The sequence below is a fragment of the Chironomus tepperi genome, unplaced genomic scaffold (assembly GCF_022539635.2).
Source record: "Chironomus tepperi strain 1889 unplaced genomic scaffold, CSIRO-AGI_Ctep_v1 contig_422, whole genome shotgun sequence".
NCBI classification, from domain to species: Eukaryota; Metazoa; Arthropoda; class Insecta; order Diptera; family Chironomidae; genus Chironomus; species Chironomus tepperi.
In genome coordinates this window covers 266449-285029 of record NW_027226544.1, presented here as the reverse complement: position 1 = coordinate 285029, position 18581 = coordinate 266449, and the positions used below count along the sequence as shown (strand labels likewise).

The window sequence follows — 18581 nt, the reverse complement described above, 5'->3', positions numbered from 1 at the left end:
TTCACGATTCAATGATGAGCCTTGTGTTGAACAGAAGGTAACTAATCATGCGTATTTATTTTGCATTTCTCAGATAATTAATGACGGAAGCTTAACATTTACAAGCATCAAAGATGATGTCAGTCATAACTACTGGCATTTTAGCCACTTTGATTTATTGATAGACCAACTGGATAAGATGATGTCGTCCCTCACTTCTTTATTCCTAGAAAAATTTAGAAAAAGTCAAAAATGCGCTTTAAAAAGTTGACAAAAATAACTTTCCTACTTGTTCTTCAATTCTTCCATTTCTCTCATTCTACATTCTCATCCACTTTAAAAGAATCTCTTTCTTCTTTCTAGAATTCAGTCTCAATCAAATATTTGCTGCGAAAAGTCAGTAACTTACACATCATAAACACAAATAAGTGATGTGATTTTTGGGAACTTACTCGAAATTGCTTAATTAAAGTTATTTTTGTGACCATCATCATTTAGTTTCCGTTTTATGCTATGGCATCTGTGTATATTTACGATAAAATATTGATTCTGTTGTGTTTTTTAACCGGTAAGATAATAAATTAATTTATTTATTCAAGATCGTCCACGACACACACGGCCCTTATATCACTCATAATAAATTATTTAATGCTTAGCATAAGAAAATAAGTTTCATTGATAACGTTGTGACCTTCTCGAAATGTCTTTGACACGACTAGAAATAATTTTAATTTATTATAATCAGCACTAAAAAACTTTGTATCAAATATGCAATTACGTGGACAAAAATAAGAGAAAGAGAAAAGAAAAACGTTAAATCTGTTAAAAGCAGGAGGTTTTGTCTGGAATTCTATAAATAAAGAGAAGAAGTAACAGACGTGAAGAAGAGAGGAAGAAGTCAATGCCCACATATAGTTATGCTCATATAAATAAATCTCTTGTCAGCTGTTTTTGTTTCGAATAAATGATGAAATATAGTTTATTGTGGAGTGGAGGTGATTCATTCATGCTAATAATGATGTTTTACAACCGGTTCCTTATAATGGTTGATGAAAATTATGAAAATCAGCTGATTTTGACGTGATCTTCACCTGTTGTATCTTATTTGAATTTCATTATCAATTTACCGGTTTTGTAAAATTCAAAAATTGCTTCTTGTAAAATATTTTGTAAAATTCAAAATTTAATGTGTTTTGGTAAAATTAATTTCATTTTCATTCATTTCCATATCACATCGAAAACTTCCGGCGATTGCAGTGTTTATCAACGCATTTGAAGTCGGCACAGATAGTACCTTCTCATTTGTAAATGATGTTAGCCTTTATGATTTCAAAACAGCAGCAGAGCAGTCAATTGGATATCGAATATCCGGTGATTTAAAGGTTTCATCCGTTTACGGTGATAGCGAAAATGGTTTTTTATTACGTTTTAAGGTAATTAAAGTGTAATTGATGCTTGATAATAATCACAACAATGTAATAATGTCCTCAATTCTTTAATAGCTTATATCACCACAATTATATCTCGAGAAATTCAAGGCAACACCAATTGACTATGATCTGAAAAAGTCAATACTTGATGGACATGATAAGTTGATATTTTATGCACATTGGAAAGCAGGGATTATTGAAAAAGCATTTATAAAAGATACCAAAGATTCTTCATTAAATAATTTCTTAAGGTCAATATTAAGTTTATTCCAATATCAAACGGCAGACGGTGAGACTGTTGAAACAGACGTGACTGGAACATGCGATATTAAATATATCGCAAAATCATCCAGAAGATTCATGAAAATAAAGACTAACTGTAAGAATGAAAAGTTTTATAATCATGAAAGACCTATCAAGTCACTTGGATGTGATACCAAAATCACCAGAGTCAATATCATCGAGACATCAGCTGATGGACTATTAGATTCCATTCATAGTTCTGATCATCACAAATTAAGTGTGACTGCTTATAATAATGTTGGATTCAAAACTGGATCACTGTTCTTCCTCAAGCTTGGTCTAGTCAAAAGTTGTGAGGCTATAGTTGCTGACAGTTTTGACGATGCTTTGAAGACATTGGATGGATTTACAGAAACAACATTGTTACCAGAAATCGGAGATGAAAGCTCTGAAGATGGAAATGTGAGTCGATCGAAAAATCTCATTAATTCCTTATTTACATACAATTTCTCGTTTTTAGCTCGTTAAAATGATCAAAGATGCAAAGGAGAATCTCAAAAATGAAGACGTAGGCAAAGAAAACTCTGCATTGGCACTTCTCAATCTTGTTTCGGCGGGAAGAAAGTCTAAGGCCGAAGATCTTTTAAGAATCATCAATGGTAGAACAACAAAAGAGATAAGACCACAGCTTATGGATTTGCTTGCAGCCATCCAAACTGATGAATCATATCTTGCATTCAGAAGTACTTACAACTTAACAGATGATGAAAATATTGACAATATCGAGAGATATTTACAGTCATTATCAGTTGGAGTACTTCCACGTCAGTCAGTCATTAGTCATTTACTGCAGTCTGTTGATCAGATCGAAAATGTGAAGATAAGAGATACGGTGATTCAGACAATCTCATCAATGAGTAACAAGCTTGCTAATTCACCTAATCAGAACTATGAAAATGAAGCTGTTGTTAATGTTAAAAATCTATTATTAAAATCACTTGATGAATGCGAGGACAATGGCTGTAAATTAATCTACATTCGTGGCCTTAAAAATCTTCAATCTCCTGACACGATCAGAAAATTGATGGAATTAGCATTAAGAGAACCATATCAGATTTCCGTTGGTGCAATGAAAGCTTTAAGCAGATTCAATAAAAATGACTTGGATGGATGGAAGAAGGACTTTAAGAATATTTTTTATCAGATCAGCAAGAAGTTTGACTCAAGTGCTAGAACAATTGCATTAGATATTTTATTAAGTCTGGATCCTGATACAGATGATGTTACTGATTTTATTTCATTCCTCAAGTCTGAAGATCCAGCATATGAAGTTAAGCAATATTTGGTACAACAATTGAGGATGTTGGCTGATAAATGCCTAGAATTTGATAAACTGTTGAAGCTAGTCGTTAAAAATGATCCACAAGTCTACAATTGGAATGTCTATGGTGCTCTTAAGGGTCTCTCAACAGCTCTAACAAGGAAGTTCTCCAGAAATCCTTCATTTGATGGATCATTGATGAGTGTACAGGAAATCAAAGGCGGCGTCCTAAAAAGAGGAAATGTCGATCTGCTGATGGAATATGACACTGAAAAATTCAGTACATTTACAATGGGTCTATTTGCTGGTGGATTATCATCATTTGTTAGTAGCGACGAAGAAGAAGTTGATCCTGAAGAGGATTCCACAGCAACTGCTGGAATGGAAATTGCTGTACAAGGGAACTATCTTAGACCTTTGGTGTTTTTCAGCGGACAAGGAGAACTTATGGGACATGTTTGGTCGGGAACTGGATCTGAACCAATTTCTGGTAAGTTTACTTATTCCTGTCTCCTTGGACACTGTTTTAACTAAGGAAATCTCTTATAATTACAGCATATCAAGGAATAACACTTTTGCAAGATCATAAGGAACTTTTTGTCTTAAATAACGGTGCAATATTAGATTATTCAACATTAGGTGCAATGTCAATGGACTTGAATGGACAATTTACAGTTAGCTTATGGTACAAAAACGCGAATTCGGTAGTTCTGCAAAATATTGGATTAGCATTGTTGAGTACTGTAAGAATCTCATCACCAATTGTATCAGCGGAAATTCAAACTTCATTGTCACAAGAGCCTCAAATTAATCTATCATCAAAAATTGACTTCTCATCAAAATCAGTTATGTGCCTGCAGTTGACACAGCCTAATATACAATTAACACAGAAAATTACCAAAAAGGTAGACATTCCGAAGTCAAAGAAGGAGAAGGCATTGAAGAATGAAGTTTATTTGCGATATAAAATTCCTGGTAAAACGCACGTATTAAATCGAAAGAATACTGATATGTGTAATGCAATAATGGAATAATTAGATTACTATGTTAATAAATTTACGTAAATTACCAATGAAAAATATTTTCATACAAAAATAACGGTTTTTTAATTTTTTGAATTTCAATAGGCAAGGGGTCAAAAATAAGTTGTTTAGTTGTAAAACAAGAATCCTACGCTTGAATTGCAAAAAAATTTGTGAATCGATTAATTAAATCGTATTTTGATTAAAAAAGACTTTTTTAACTAATTAAATAATAGTTAATATAAATAAGATGGGAAGAAAGAAGAAGAAGGTAAAGTATTTGTGTTTTGGCACGAAATAATTGCATTTTTTCACTAAAGAAAATATTTTCAATGAAAATTTCTTTTGTGACGATTTTATCTGTATTTACCGAGTTCTAATCAGTTCTATTTGTTTAAATCACTTTTTTAGGCTCAAAAACCATGGTGCTGGTAAGTTTTTAAACAATAAAATTGTATTTTTAAGAATTTTTTACATGATGCAACATAATTGACTCCCACACCTTTTTCCTACTTTTTCATTTCATGTATTCTCATTGGATATCCACACAGGTATTGTAATCGAGAATTTGACGACGAAAAAATCCTTGTACAACATCAAAAAGCAAAACATTTCAAATGTCACATTTGTCATAAGAAACTTTATACCGCGCCTGGATTGTCAATTCACTGTATGCAAGTACATAAAGAGCAAATAGACAAAGTTCCAAATTCACTACCGAATCGGTCAAATATTGAAATTGAGATATATGGAATGGAAGGAATACCAGCAGATGACTTGAAGAATCATGAAAGACAGAAAAATGGAAATAAATCAGATTCAGATGATGATGAACCGTCAAATAAGAAACATAAACTGGATCCACAACAGATGGCTGGAATGGCAGCCGGTATACCACCTCAAATGATGATGCCTAATATGGTACCAAATATGGCTCAATTTCCACCTATGATGATGCCTCGTAAGTATTTCAATTCGTCATGTTCCTTAATTAAGGATTAACACGAATTTACATTTTAGATGGCTTCCCAATGATGCCAGGAATACAGTTAATGCCTCATATGATGGGTCACAGGCCACTATTTCCTGCTGCAGCCGTACAATCACCAGCTATAAATCAACAGAAACCAACTTTTCCTGCTTATAGTAATGCAACAATTAGTGCACCTCCAAAAACAAATACTGGAAATTCGACAAGTTCAAATCCAACAGATACTCAAAAACCTCCAACGATTCCGCAACAAAATACAGGAACAGCATCCAAAATAATGCATCCAACAAATGATTTAAGTCTTGAGGAGCTTAAAGCGAGAAAACCGCAATATAAAGTAATTAAGGCTTCAACCGCATCACCTCAAATATCCGCTTCCATTACACCAACAAGTACTAATTCATTTCATAGTAATAATAAGCAAACTGATTCAAAAGTGCTAGCTGCTGCACATGAGGTGAGTTTATGTGCTGATAATTAAGTCCTGTACCTTACATTTCTTTTTGTTTTTTGATTTTTTTGTTTAATTATGGAATAAGTTGAAAATTAATTTGTTATGAAAATTTGCTTGAGCCTGATCGATGTGTGTGTCTTTTCCTATATTTATTCCGTCCAATAAGATTTTTGAGAAGATTCATGTCTTTACTCAAAAAATAATGAGAAACTTTTCTATAATTCACTCACATGCAAATTTTCTAACTTAATTGCACTTTGATTTTATTCCTTATTAATTAATTAATTTATGTATGATTGGATTTATAAGACAAAATTAGTAATTATTTTGATTTATTAACAATTTGAATTTGAATGCCTGGTGATTTGTTTAATTAATTTTAATTCTTATTCTTTCTCATGTATTTTTATTAGTTAATTTAATTCATTAAACATTCATTCAAGTCTGTGATGATCATTGAGAATTGTAGATTTTTTGATTAATTATATTAAAAGTTTAATAATACTATGGAATTTTTAGACAGTAGCTTTGAAGTTCTCAATGATGATCGTCTGTCATTTTTTGATTTTTTTTTTCTTTTGATAAAATTTAAATACGTTTTCTTTGATCGTAAACAATTAGCATGCTGCTATGATGGCTCAAGCAGCCAATCAACAAAAGCAAATTGATGAAATTAATCGTGCTGCAATGTTTAGTAGATTTCAATCTGCTGCTCGTCCAACTGTACAACAACAAATGGGAATGGTTAGTTTTCTTATTATACAATTTGATGTGTCTCTCTAGAATGTTTTTTAATTATCATGGTGAATGGATTGTTGGAGAATAGTTTTTGTTGATCATTGTGGCTGGATTTTTATTAAAAATTTTAAACTGGTTTTTCGAAATTTTGAATTGTTTAAATCTTACAAAACCGTTGAATTTTTTTAAACCTTACAAAACCGGTAAAATCCTTTTCAAATCTTACATAACCGGTAGTTTTAAATTTTACAAAACTGTTAAGTTTTGAAATCTACAAAACCGATAAATTTTTACAAAACCGTTAAATGTTTCAAATCTTACAAAACCGTTAAATATTTACAAAAAAACAAATTTTGAATTCTACAAAACCGTTAAAATTTCAAACTCCACAAATCCGTTAAATTTATGAATCTCACTAAACTAATTCAAATCATTGCCAAGCTAATTGATATAAAGTTAAGTCAATAAAATAACAATTGGAATTTAACAAGCAACTTGATCACTAACAACGTCATTCCAGATCAATCCATTCACAATAACATTCTCTGTTTTACATTCATGATAATCGTCTCTATTCTTTCATTTAAAACTTTAACAGGAAGCAGGAAAAATTGAAAAATTCTTCATTATTTTTGTCACTTTTCACTATAAATGTATTTTTAGATTGATTTTGATACTTTTCTAATTGTAATTTATTTGATTAATTTTTTTTTAATATAATTGGTGGAAGAATTAGAAATTTTTGATTAGATCGGAAACTGCAACACAATTTTTAAAGCTTTTCAAATATATCTATTTTTGAAGGAATTTCGTTAGATCGTAGAACAGAAAAATTTGATTTTATTTGAGATGAATTTTGTAGATTAATTAATATTTTTAAAATATAATTAAAAATTTCAATAAATTTTCTCATTTTAGATTCCTGGAATGCCACATCAACAATTATTACTTCCACCAATGATGCGTCAAGCAATGCCTGGACATCCCGGTTTAATGATGATGGCACAACGTCCAGTTTTACAGCCAGGTAAGTTGATGTCAAAACATTAACATTTATTAATTTTTTATTTTTAATTGATTCGTCGACATTTCTTTTTTACTTACAAATTCATTTATATTTATTCTTTTTTCTTTGTATACAAATTTCATTCATTTTATGTTTTTAAGATGAAAAAAATTAATTATTAAGACATTCCAAAATGGTGTATCTGATAAAAAACTCTTTTTTTCCATTTTCCATTTTTCTTATATTTTTTTTATAAAAAAAATACAAATTAAGTTTCATGATAAATCAAAACATCTTCCTATTTATCTGAACCTCTCAGAGATGATACTATAAAAAATGTTAATCTTGTTCATAAAAAATACCGATAATCGAGGATTTGTAACTGTTCATTACTACTTTAATTAAGGACTTTTTTGTATATGTAGAAGTATTTCTTGGCATTTTGTAATGTTTATGCGTTTAGTAACTCCTTATGGCTTGACATATTTGATGTAACTCAATAATAATTTTATTTGAGCTTTCTCTCACGAAAATATGATTGTGTAATTAAGTTATTTATATTATGATTTAACGCATGCTTGATGTAAAGTTGCTTTGAAGTAGCCTCTTGTGATCGACATGATACTGTCAATGCATCGATCACGATCAATTTGAATTGTGTGAAGAGGCAAATGGCAAGTTCGAAATGAATGGAATTTTATTCAATATTAAATTTGAAGTTCATTGATTGTCATTTTGCCAACATTTTGCTTGTTCATGAAATTATTGAATTTTTGAACAAGTTGTAAATTCTCATAAGAATGTGAAAATTAAGTATTTTATATTTGCATACAAGTTTTACTTACAATTTGTAAAATCTAAATATTAGAATTCGGAAATTGTATGCAAGTATTGCTTTCAAGATCAAGAATTACTTGTATTTGCATGCAATAATTGCAAAAATTATGCGCAAATTTGTAAACAAATTCCGAAACTTAGACTTACTCGAAGGTTTACGTACAATAAATTTGCACAATTTATTTGCATACAAGTTTTACGTACAATTTACAAATTTTAAATATTTAATTTAATGTCGAAACAATTTAAAATACTTAATTTTCACAAAACCGCTCAAATAACAAAAAATCGATAAGCTTATTACCATTCTTAATAACCATGATACTTAGTTATAACTGACGTTTTTGAGACAGCGATTCTCATCAACAAACTCATCTTTTTTTTTTTTTTAATTTTTGTATTTTTTTCATTCTTCAAATGTTTTTCTTTTATTATATTTGTTTTTTTTTTAGTTTAAGTGGTGAGTATTTTTCAATATCCCAAAAAAAAAAAAGAAAAAGAAATCGCTTATGAATGATTGCAAGAGAATTTCATGCTTGCTTGTAATTATTAAAAGATTATCGTCATTTAACACTAGGGTTTAGTAATTGATGTGCAATATGTGAATATTGTGTGCAATAATTGCATACAATTAATAGTATATTCTAGCACTTGTATACAATTCTTGCATAAATTGTGCGCATATTTCATACAAGTACCAAACTCTACTTAACACAAATGTTTCTTTTTCATTTGCTATGCTTCATTAAGAGAAATAATAATTTATTTAAATCAGAAATAATTGAATTGGTAGTGGGAATAATTGTTAAATTCTTTATTTTATGTTATTTTTCTTGATTGTGAATGTCTCAAATATGAAACAAACTCAATAATTTACACTTATTTATGACAAATTTTAGTTTCACATCTAAAGCAGTCGGTAGTTAATTAATGTTTGATTTTTTTTATTTTGAATGAGAACTATTGGGGAGATGTGATGATTGTTGAAAGGGTTTAATAGGATAAATATCTGATTTTAGTATTTAAAAAAATCGCAGAATTTCTGAGCATTTCAATAAATTCAAATTTTATTCGTGATATTAGCTGAAAAAGGCTGAAAAATTTTGTCAATTCTAGCACTTGTATGCAATTCTTGTATACAATGTGCGCATTTTTCATACAAGTTCTGAACCCTAGTTACTTAAACTCTAATTTCAACAATACTCTTCAGTAAACTAAATTTCCACAAAAATCGCAAAATATTCAAAATAATTTTCAAATTTTCTTCCAAAATCGAAATTCTAATCCTATCCTTTCAACCTTCAATCTACATCCCCCAAAAGCATAATTATGTATTTTAAGATTAATTCAAATTAGTCGAATAAGTTTCTATGTGTTTTACACTAAAAATTGTTTTTTTTTTTCATCCAATGATCTTTAAAAAGTATTTTTCTTTTAATTTTTTCGTATTTGAAATTAAGAGATGACTTACGAGCAATCAGTAATGCCAAAAAAACTACTTAAAAATCTGTATTAGAAAATGATAAAAAAATGACGTAGGTACATCAGCAGGAAAGTTAATTTTTTCTTTTAAAAAAATTAATAATTTAAGTTTTTTTTTTTTTAATTTACTATTTAATTAAGTGGTTATTGGGCAAATTGATAATGGTTGATATGAAAACTGTTTTGCATCACATAATAACATTCATTTTGTTTGTAATTTTTTTTTTAAATCAGCAATTTCATGTTCATTTAAAGAATTTTTTAAATTGTTTGTCTTCAATCAACACAGAAATTTTTTTAATAATTTTGTAGAAAATTCTTGTTCATTTTAATGTACTAATTCCTAGTTTGATGAATTCTGCTAACATTAATCGCCTATATATATTTTTTATGTGTTTAATTTAATTATATTAATTTATTATCATTGAAAAACTAAGAGAAAACTTCTTTTCCATTCATTTTTTTAGAGATGGTTGGAAAATGATTAAAATGAATTCGTTCGATATTGTTCATGTCGCATAATATTCCGAATATCTAAAAATATGTTATTCCTCTGACAGATAGCTTAGTTTATCGTCCAGGTATAAACTAAGTGTCACATTATTTTTGAATTTTGCTAGTATTTAAGATTCTTTTTTTTCTGTAAATTTCTTTTCGAAAATTTTAATTTTTTTTTTTATGAATCACTTTTGACTTAATTTAATGGAAGAAAAAACTCACTCGTTATGATTTAAATTTTTCTTTTACATTGCTAAAAGAACACACTTAAATCTTTAGAATTGATTGTTGAATCATATTTGATGCTTTGAGGAAAATTACATATTAGAAATACGTACGTAAAATAATTACATATCAGATTAACGTACGTAAAAAATTACATATCAAATAAGTATGTCGAATTGATCAAAAAAATATTTTTTACGTATCCAAAAATTTACATATCAAAATTACGTACGTATTATATTTACACATCAAAAATCGTACGTCAAATTTTACATATTAAGATTACGTACGACAAAATTTACATATTAGATTAACATACGTAAAAGATTACGTACGCTAAGAAAACGTACGTCAAAAATAAACTTAACAATTTTACGTACGTCAAATCAGATGAACATACGTAAATATTGCCAATTTAACACTTGTACAAATTTTTCCAATTCCTACAATTCAAATATGGTTCAATAATCAAAATAGCTGCATCAAATTTATTCTATTAAGATACAAATCAATATATTTTATTTTATGGTTATGTTAAAGTCTTTAACTGTTTTCCCTCTCCCCTAAAACCCCCTATGAATCAAATCTATCAAGAAAATGATTTAAAATTAGTATATAAAATTAATTTTAAGAAAACATTTGTTGAATTATAAAATATTTGAAATTTTGCTATAATAATAATATTTTCATTTTTTTGTTTCTTTTTCTTCTCATTTCTTTACTATCGTGTGTGTGATTTTAAAGGAGGCTTCATACAGGCAGGGCAATTTATACCACATGGAATACAGGGAATGCCAATTATGCCAATGATGCCAATGCTTCCGCCACGTTTTCGGTGATTTCCTTCATTACAAATGATAAGACATCCGATATTAATGGCAAGATCAGCAACAACAACAACAACAACAAATGGAACATTGTTAACAAGAAACGTAGTGAAAATGAAACAGCTACCAATCATCTATCCGTAATTACAAAACAGAATTTTTTTATTACTATTATTAGATTCATAATAACGCTAATTAATTGTGTTTTTATTGAATGTTATTATATGAATTGATGGAAAATTTAAGAAGAAGAAAAACAGTGAAAATTTAATGAAAAAAAGACCTTACTGGTTAGATGAAAGGGAAAATTTACCTTTATTTTAAAGACTTTGTACATTTTTAATTTTATTATTTTCTATTTGAGTTTTTGATTATAAAGAAAGTGATAGTTTTAAATACTGAAAGGAACTACAACAATATAATTTATTGTATGAATATTAATGTCTTAGATTTTTCATCATTATTATCATCACATAAAGTTTTTTTTATCATTTAGATTTATTGAAAAACAAATTCTTACTCTTAACTTAATTATATTTGGTGATGGGAAGGTTATTATCTGTTGGCGTATCTGGTAGTTGTGCACGAAATAATGTTAAGCATGCCCTTGTGGACAATTTGGCATAGTTATCAGACCAGTGATGGGCATTTGGTGGAAATGACATGAACCATATGTCGTGTGTGGCTTCGGTCTAGACCACCAGATTGCTCATCACCGAACTAGACGACTATGGTCGACTCATGACATTTTCTACGGAACGATCCATAAAACTAGACATGCCAAGTTGTCCACTCGGGATGGAAATGTTAAATTTCCTAGGATAGCATTTAAATTTACACTAATATTGATGTACTGTCAATTTCAAGGAATGTTTTTAGTCGTGTGAGCAATGAGCACAGGACCTCAAACGCAAATAGTTTTATGAATGATTGTTAAAAATATTTTGAGACAAACAAAATCACTGTCTGTTTTGAAATTCAGGCAAAAATTATGAAATATGGATTTGAATTTGAAATTAATTCTCAGAATTCATCTGATGTTTTACTGTTCACGTTCTTTAGATTTGGTGAACATATGTGTCGCATATGTTAAGAATTTATGATCACTGAAAACATCGTTTCGAATTGCTAAGATTCAATAATATTATATGGCAAATTTGTAAATTTTGACAATTGATTGCAAGTCCGTATGTACTGTTTGCAAGAATTGCATACAAGTTCTTGAATTTACATGAAATTCTAGCTAACTTGTATACAATACTTGTAAGTAATATTCACATTTTTGCATACAATTGTTGAACCTTACAAATTAGTCTGTTTTCTGTCCAAATCTTTGGACATTCTGTAATCTGGAAAGTAGGGCTCGGAAATTGTATGCTAGTATTTCATTCAAATGCTAAAATACATGTAAATTCTAGAACTTGTATGCAATACTTGCAAGCAGTTTTCGCAGACTTGCATACAATTATTCCGAACCTTAATATAAATTCATACTGAAAACACACATTAAAGTTCCTGGATGCGCCAATGATTCTCTAATATTTCTCCACATTAAACAATTTTCATAACAAAATTTTCAACCCTTTACTTCGTGAATGAATTTAAAAATTATCGTAAATATTACATCAGAAAAAGATTTTGAACTTTACTAATTTCATCAAAAAAAATATAAGAAAAAAAGTCAAAATAAGATTACTCATGTATTTCAACAACTACACATAAAAGTAGATTTTTTCTTTTCTTTTGTAAAAAATTCTCATATTTATGCGTTAATTTCTGGTCTAAAAAAATTTTTTCTTCTCTATTTTTTTCCTGTGTTATTTTTAGACTTTTTCTTATTCACATAAAAATTTCCTACAGATGAAAAATATAAAAAAAAAAATTCCTTTTCGCAATTGTTTCGACAGGTGATTCTTGCTCGATTTGTGAAAAATAGTTGAGAATGATAATGTCTTAGCCTTAATACTCTAATATTGAAAAAAATATGATAATTGTGAGACTTAAATGAAATAAATAAGGAAGACTTATTCCTTGTCTTGTTGTCAATTTCCTACTTTTTTCTTGTCTAGTGAATGGAAATAGTTTTGAAAAAAATTCTCGATTTTCTTTTAGTTTTTCATGCAGCATGCAAAGTTCACGTAGAATTTTAAATAAAATATGACTTTTTCCACAAATATGCAATGAAATTCTTAAAATAGAATGAAAAAATAAAAATTTTACACAACCTAATTCCTATTCCCCCACTTTTTAAAATATATATATATATCATATTGAATTAGTCTTTTACCTATAGTGATGCAAAGAAACAGTTTTTTGTTAGCACCTACACAGTTTTAAAGATTCTATGAGCTAAATTAGAAGATTTTCTTGATTTTGGAAATTTTTTGGTGTTTTTGGGGAAATTATGGAGGATTTGATGATTTTAAACAATGCCATTTTAGTGAAATATACGTAATTATAGAGCTATAGCTTATAGTAGGATCCCAAAAACATCTCAAAAAATACCCAAAATAAGAAAATCTGTTCACACTTCAATTGGCAAATTTCGAAAAATCTAGAAAAAAATTATTGAATGAAAAATTAAAGCGCCGTCAAATTGACGACAAATATTTTCTTTTGGTGGTATTCGAATGTTTGCCGTGAGGTCAGATTGTTTTTAAACTACAAAAATAAGAAAAAAATTTATTTTTCTTCATTGTTTTAACAACAATCGTAAAGAAATGTTTTATTTATAGTCACTAGCAATTTTAATAATAGTAAAAAAAAAGATCCTTTTTGTATTTTTCAATCTATGATATCTGACGTAATAATAATATTCACAAGTGAAATAATGAATAATTATCAGACGGTAGTTATAGCGTAAAAATCAATCTGATAGTACAACTATGAACTAATCAAAATATATAAATAGTAAATAATTAAATAAATATCTTTTGTGATTTTAAGAGGAAATCAACATTTTTGTCAGGATTGTTAATGTCTGGATTTTGCAGAATATTAATCGAATTGTAAAATTCAAAGATAATTGCAGAATTCAACGAATTCTATAAAATTTAACGGATTTTGTAGAATTCAAAAATTCAATGTATTTTGAAGAATTCATAAATTTAACGAATTTTGTAGAATTCAAAAATTTAACGAATTTTGTAGAATTCATAAATTTAACGAATTTTGTAGAATTCAAAACTTCAACAATTTTACAAAAGTTAATTATTTTACAATATCGTTAAAAACTTGAATGTTGAATGTTTAATTGACTGACAAAAGCACTCCATTTTCATTAACTTTTATTATCACATGTAGGTACAATGGAACTTAACGTAACTTAAATAATAACACAGCATAATCTCATTAACCTATTAACATAGCTTTTATGTGTCTTTTTAATTACAAGTGACAAGATCAAGATCTTACTTAATATCTATATTTTTTTCCCTCTCTATCTCTCTAATGCTCTATCTCTATTTATCGTATTGTTTAGAAATAACATACATTAAAAATATTTACAAAAGGAGATGCTTCGCAATAATAAATATAGTAAAGTGTCACATTATTCAATGAAATTCGCATAATTCCAATCAGCATAAAAGATATATCCGTTTGATTTGTAAGTAGATATTGCAAGGTGCGTTCTAAAATCATTTATTTAATTTCTATACCTTGTGCCGTCAATTTTTATTATTTAAGTTCTTTGATCCTTACTCAAATTGACTAATTAATCTATCGCAATATTAATGTTGTAAGCAAAAATTAGGGGTCAGTTAATTTTTGGGTTTAGAAATTGTATGCAATTATTGTATGAAATACTTGCATACAATTTCTGAATCTTAGTTAATTGGGTCCAAACTAAATCTCTTGGGCATTCCTTTTGGTTAGGGTCCATAAATTGCAGGCAAGTATCCATATAATATTTGCAAGTCTTGCTCACAAGTGCCTGAATTTACATGAAATTCTAGCAAACTTATATGCAAGACTTGCAAACAGTATGTTATGCGTCATTGCATGCAATTCTCGAATCTTAGTCATTTAAAGGGTTCAGAAATTGTATGCAAGTATTGCATCGAACTCTTGTATACAATTTCGTTATCTCCGTTAATTGAGATTCAAATTGAGCATGTATTAAAGTGAACAGCAGTTTAACCCCAAAATACCATGCCCCAAGTTAATTACGAAGTGGAAATATGTCACAAAAATAATTTATAGATGGACATAGTAGGATGACCTCGACATTTAGCAAACGCGCATATTTTTCATGATTTTTTTTATCTTTCTCAGTGCTGAAAGATTTTCTTTCTTTAACTGGACAGAAATCATCGGATCAGCATTTATTTTTGTCTCTTAATTTAATCTTTTTTTTCTGCCCCTCTCGATGTTGTATTTTTCATAAATTATTTTTAATTTGGTTGAGGATTTTTCTTATTTTGCACGCCTGAATTGAATCGATAGGAATAAAAATTTTTTCATCATTTTTCATTCGTTCGCTTTGAGTAAAAACTCTTTTTTTCTTAGTTTTGTGCATCAGCAATAATTTAAATTTTATTTTATTTCTCTCATGGACTTGAGTGACTTTGAAGGAGTCTGTGAATCAGAGTGTGTTTGAGTGATTGAGGAAATTAAAGTTTTAGAATTGGAAGCAAAATTTTATTTACAAAGTCATTTTTAATGTAGAAAGTTGAGGAAATTTATGGTAAATTAGTCAGGGAATTGCAATATTTTTGGGAGATTTAGAATGAGGAAGACTTGCTGTGGACTGTAAAATAATTAAATTTATGATGGGAATTAAATAGAGTAAAACTGTATTGATAGAACTAGAGAGTAATTACTTCAATTTCTTTGTTGCGGACATCAAATTATCCTTGAGTTGTCTGCTATAGGCATCTACGAAGGAAAAATAGTCCTGGAACAGTAACATGGTGTAGAATGGTTCTAAGATAATGTCAATTAGATGCTTATGCAAACCTAAGCTCCACATCGGAGCATTGGTCTTGTAAGCAAGTCTTTACAGCACTTACTCATAGATCCATGACCTCCCATAGATGTTGCCTGAAGTTGGCTTTTGACTGGCCAGTTACAAATGCCTTGTCCAATACTATCTCCATCAAAAGCCAATTTCTAGATGACAATTTCTAGATCTTAGATTGTCATACAACTAGAATTTGAGATCCAAAGACCAGTTTCATCATTTTGACCTTTGTTATTGACTGCTTGAATTCTATGTCATGTAAGAACAAGTTCTCAATGACACAAAGGTTTGTTCTTCAGGCGCTAGAAAATTAGCATAAATTATATCAAAGAACTTGTTCCTTAAAAATAAAATTTTGCTTTAATTTACGATTTTCCAATCACAAAATATGTTTTGATGTCATAATGAAGGAATTCATAAGTCTGAGAATTATTCTTGTTTTTGTGATCTTTTTTGAGGATTTTTTTAAGCTTTTCCCATTATTTTATTTTATTCACTCATTGAGTAAGGAATTGGATATGAAAATTCATCATTTTTTATAGTTGTGTACACAATAAATAAGGTGAAATTGTCATGAAATAATAACAAAAAAAATATTAAGTAATCAATGATATATGATAGATAAGTAATTGAAATAAACTATATATTACATAATATATGTGTGATTTGACGACAGGTGATTACAAATGCAACGAATTTAGTTAAGAACTTTTTATTATTATTATTTTTAAATGATTATATTAAGTATGTAACGAAGTTATGATGTAAAACTGCTTTTTTTTTCTTCCTTAATTTTTTTAATTTACTTTAATTTTCTTGTGTAAGTGTCAATGATGGTGGTGGCTGGATGGTTATTTGAACTATTTTAATTTGGAATTTTTTTTAAGTAGAAATTTTCTTTTTTTTTTCTTTTAATTCACTATCTTTCAATTTATTGGAGTATATTACATTGTGCAATGAGAATTTTTGCTGCAAAATATAAATAATATTTGATGATGAAATAATTCGTTTTTGCATTTGTGGTCACAAAAATTAATGTTGGATTCATTTTTAAACACAATTTGGGCTATGGGGATAGTTGAGGATTGATGTGGAGTTGTTACAATTTGGTTGTGTGTAGTTAGGAGAGGTAGATTTGACATAATGAGCAATTTTAGAGAATTCTATGAATAAAAACACATTTTTACTGAGTTTTGAGGTTAGAAATTTAAAATTTTATTAAATTTGAAACTGCAAAATTTAAAATTTGAAAAAAATTAATTTTTTTAAAATTTAGATAAAGTTAAATTTCGAAAAAATTATTTTTTTTTTTAATTTTTTAAAAAATCAAAAAGTTTTTAAATTTTTAAAAGTTTTAATGTTTTTGAATTTTTAAAAGTTTTAATTTTAATTTTTAAAAAATTTGAAAATATTCTTGAAACTTAAAATTTGAATATGTTCAAAAATTCAATAATTTTGAAATTTGAATTTCTTAAATTTTTAAGAGTTAAAATTTAACTCATATTTAGAAATATAATCTTATCCATCAAGAGCCAATCTATATAACCAAATTTGTAACAACCCAACTCAAAAATCAACTAAATATATTATTTTTAAAAATGAAAATGAATCCCTTGTTAAAGTTGATTAAATATTCGATCATGAAATTATATTTTTCGAATATTTCTTCAACTAAGAACAGGCGACAAATTAAATGAAGTGAAATATTTAAAAAAAGATAATATTTGCATGAATGCAGCTAATTAATTAGTAGTAAAGCTCTCACTTCAACACACGAATTGTAATTTTATTAACAAAATATAAAAAAAAATCGATAAATTTGTCACATTAATTTTGTTGAGTGAATTGGCCCCTTGCAGATCCTATAAAATGCAAGTGATAGTCTTGTGCTATCGCAGTATAATTTTTCTTAAAAGTTTCATTGAGAAATTTAAAAAAATAAATGATTTAACACAAATTTTAAATCCAAAATTAAAAATAATAACTTTAAACCCCAATAAAAAAATGACATTTTTTGATGAAACTTCGAAGAAAAATGAAAATGCTGTTGGCGTTGGTTCACTTCCTGTCGTCATGAAATAAATCACATTAAAACAAATTTAACTTCATTATTTTAAGCGAATTGAATCTAAACAATAATAAAAAAAAAAATATTTCATTATGAAAAACGGTTTTTCTTTGTTGAATTAAAAGATAAAAAGTTTCAGAAATAAATGTGAAAAATCAGATAAGTAAAAAATTCTTTCTTTATTTACAATTTTTTTTTCTTATTTTTATTATAATTCACAAATTTTTCATTCATTGCTTTTCTTCAGAGCTCGAAGTCGACTCAAAAACTACTCGGATTTTGTAAGGAAAAGTCGATTCGAGTCAATTTAAAATTCGAGTAGGTGCTGTTGCTCACTTGCGTCAAATAATCGTTAATGGTGGAAGTAAGGGTTCCCGATGCCGAGACCGAGACCTCTCGGGTAGTCTAGGTCTTGGTATCGACAAATTCTTGAAACCGAGACTCTGGGAAGCCTTAGGTTCCGTAGACTTCGAGCTCTGATTTTCTTTTACTTGAAA

At 28.3% G+C, this 18581-nt stretch overlaps 2 protein-coding genes across 5 annotated transcripts; both read left to right on the top strand.

The window, feature by feature from the left end:
* Positions 1-362: 362 nt before the first annotated feature.
* Mtp (microsomal triacylglycerol transfer protein) lies at positions 363-4054 on the top strand. The gene is made up of 5 exons (XM_070649274.1): positions 363-547; positions 1237-1412; positions 1482-2114; positions 2173-3463; positions 3529-4054. The coding sequence occupies exons 1-5, from the start codon at positions 493-495 to the stop codon at positions 4005-4007; spliced, it is 2634 nt and encodes an 877-aa protein (XP_070505375.1). The 5' UTR covers positions 363-492; the 3' UTR covers positions 4008-4054.
* Positions 4055-4135: 81 nt separating this feature from the next.
* Positions 4136-18184, top strand: BuGZ (Bub3 interacting GLEBS and Zinc finger domain protein). Of its 4 annotated transcripts, none has more exons than XR_011545064.1 (7): positions 4136-4266; positions 4407-4426; positions 4547-4956; positions 5016-5443; positions 6062-6184; positions 7097-10084; positions 10971-18184. XR_011545064.1 is itself a non-coding variant. In XM_070649235.1 (7 exons), exons 1-7 carry the CDS (start codon positions 4246-4248, stop codon positions 11063-11065), a joined length of 1206 nt encoding a protein of 401 aa, XP_070505336.1. In that variant the 5' UTR covers positions 4136-4245; the 3' UTR covers positions 11066-18184. The 4 variants fall into 4 exon arrangements, 2 of the variants coding, with proteins under 2 accessions (XP_070505336.1, XP_070505337.1); XM_070649235.1 differs by having other exon boundaries at positions 7097-7205; XR_011545065.1 differs by lacking the exon at positions 6062-6184.
* The last annotated feature ends 397 nt before the right edge of the window (positions 18185-18581 follow it).

Excerpts from the sequence above, each read along its gene's own strand:
- Mtp (XM_070649274.1), top strand. The coding sequence starts at position 493 with ATGGCATCTGTGTATATTTACGATAAAATATTGATTCTGTTGTGTTTT. Across the intron at positions 548-1,236 it reads TCTGTTGTGTTTTTTAACCG|TGTTTATCAACGCATTTGAA; the intron begins GTAAGATAATAA and ends CGGCGATTGCAG. Across the intron at positions 1,413-1,481 it reads GTTTTTTATTACGTTTTAAG|CTTATATCACCACAATTATA; the intron begins GTAATTAAAGTG and ends ATTCTTTAATAG.
- BuGZ (XM_070649235.1), top strand. The coding sequence starts at position 4,246 with ATGGGAAGAAAGAAGAAGAAG. Across the intron at positions 4,427-4,546 it reads GCTCAAAAACCATGGTGCTG|GTATTGTAATCGAGAATTTG; the intron begins GTAAGTTTTTAA and ends ATATCCACACAG. Across the intron at positions 4,957-5,015 it reads TCCACCTATGATGATGCCTC|ATGGCTTCCCAATGATGCCA; the intron begins GTAAGTATTTCA and ends TTTACATTTTAG.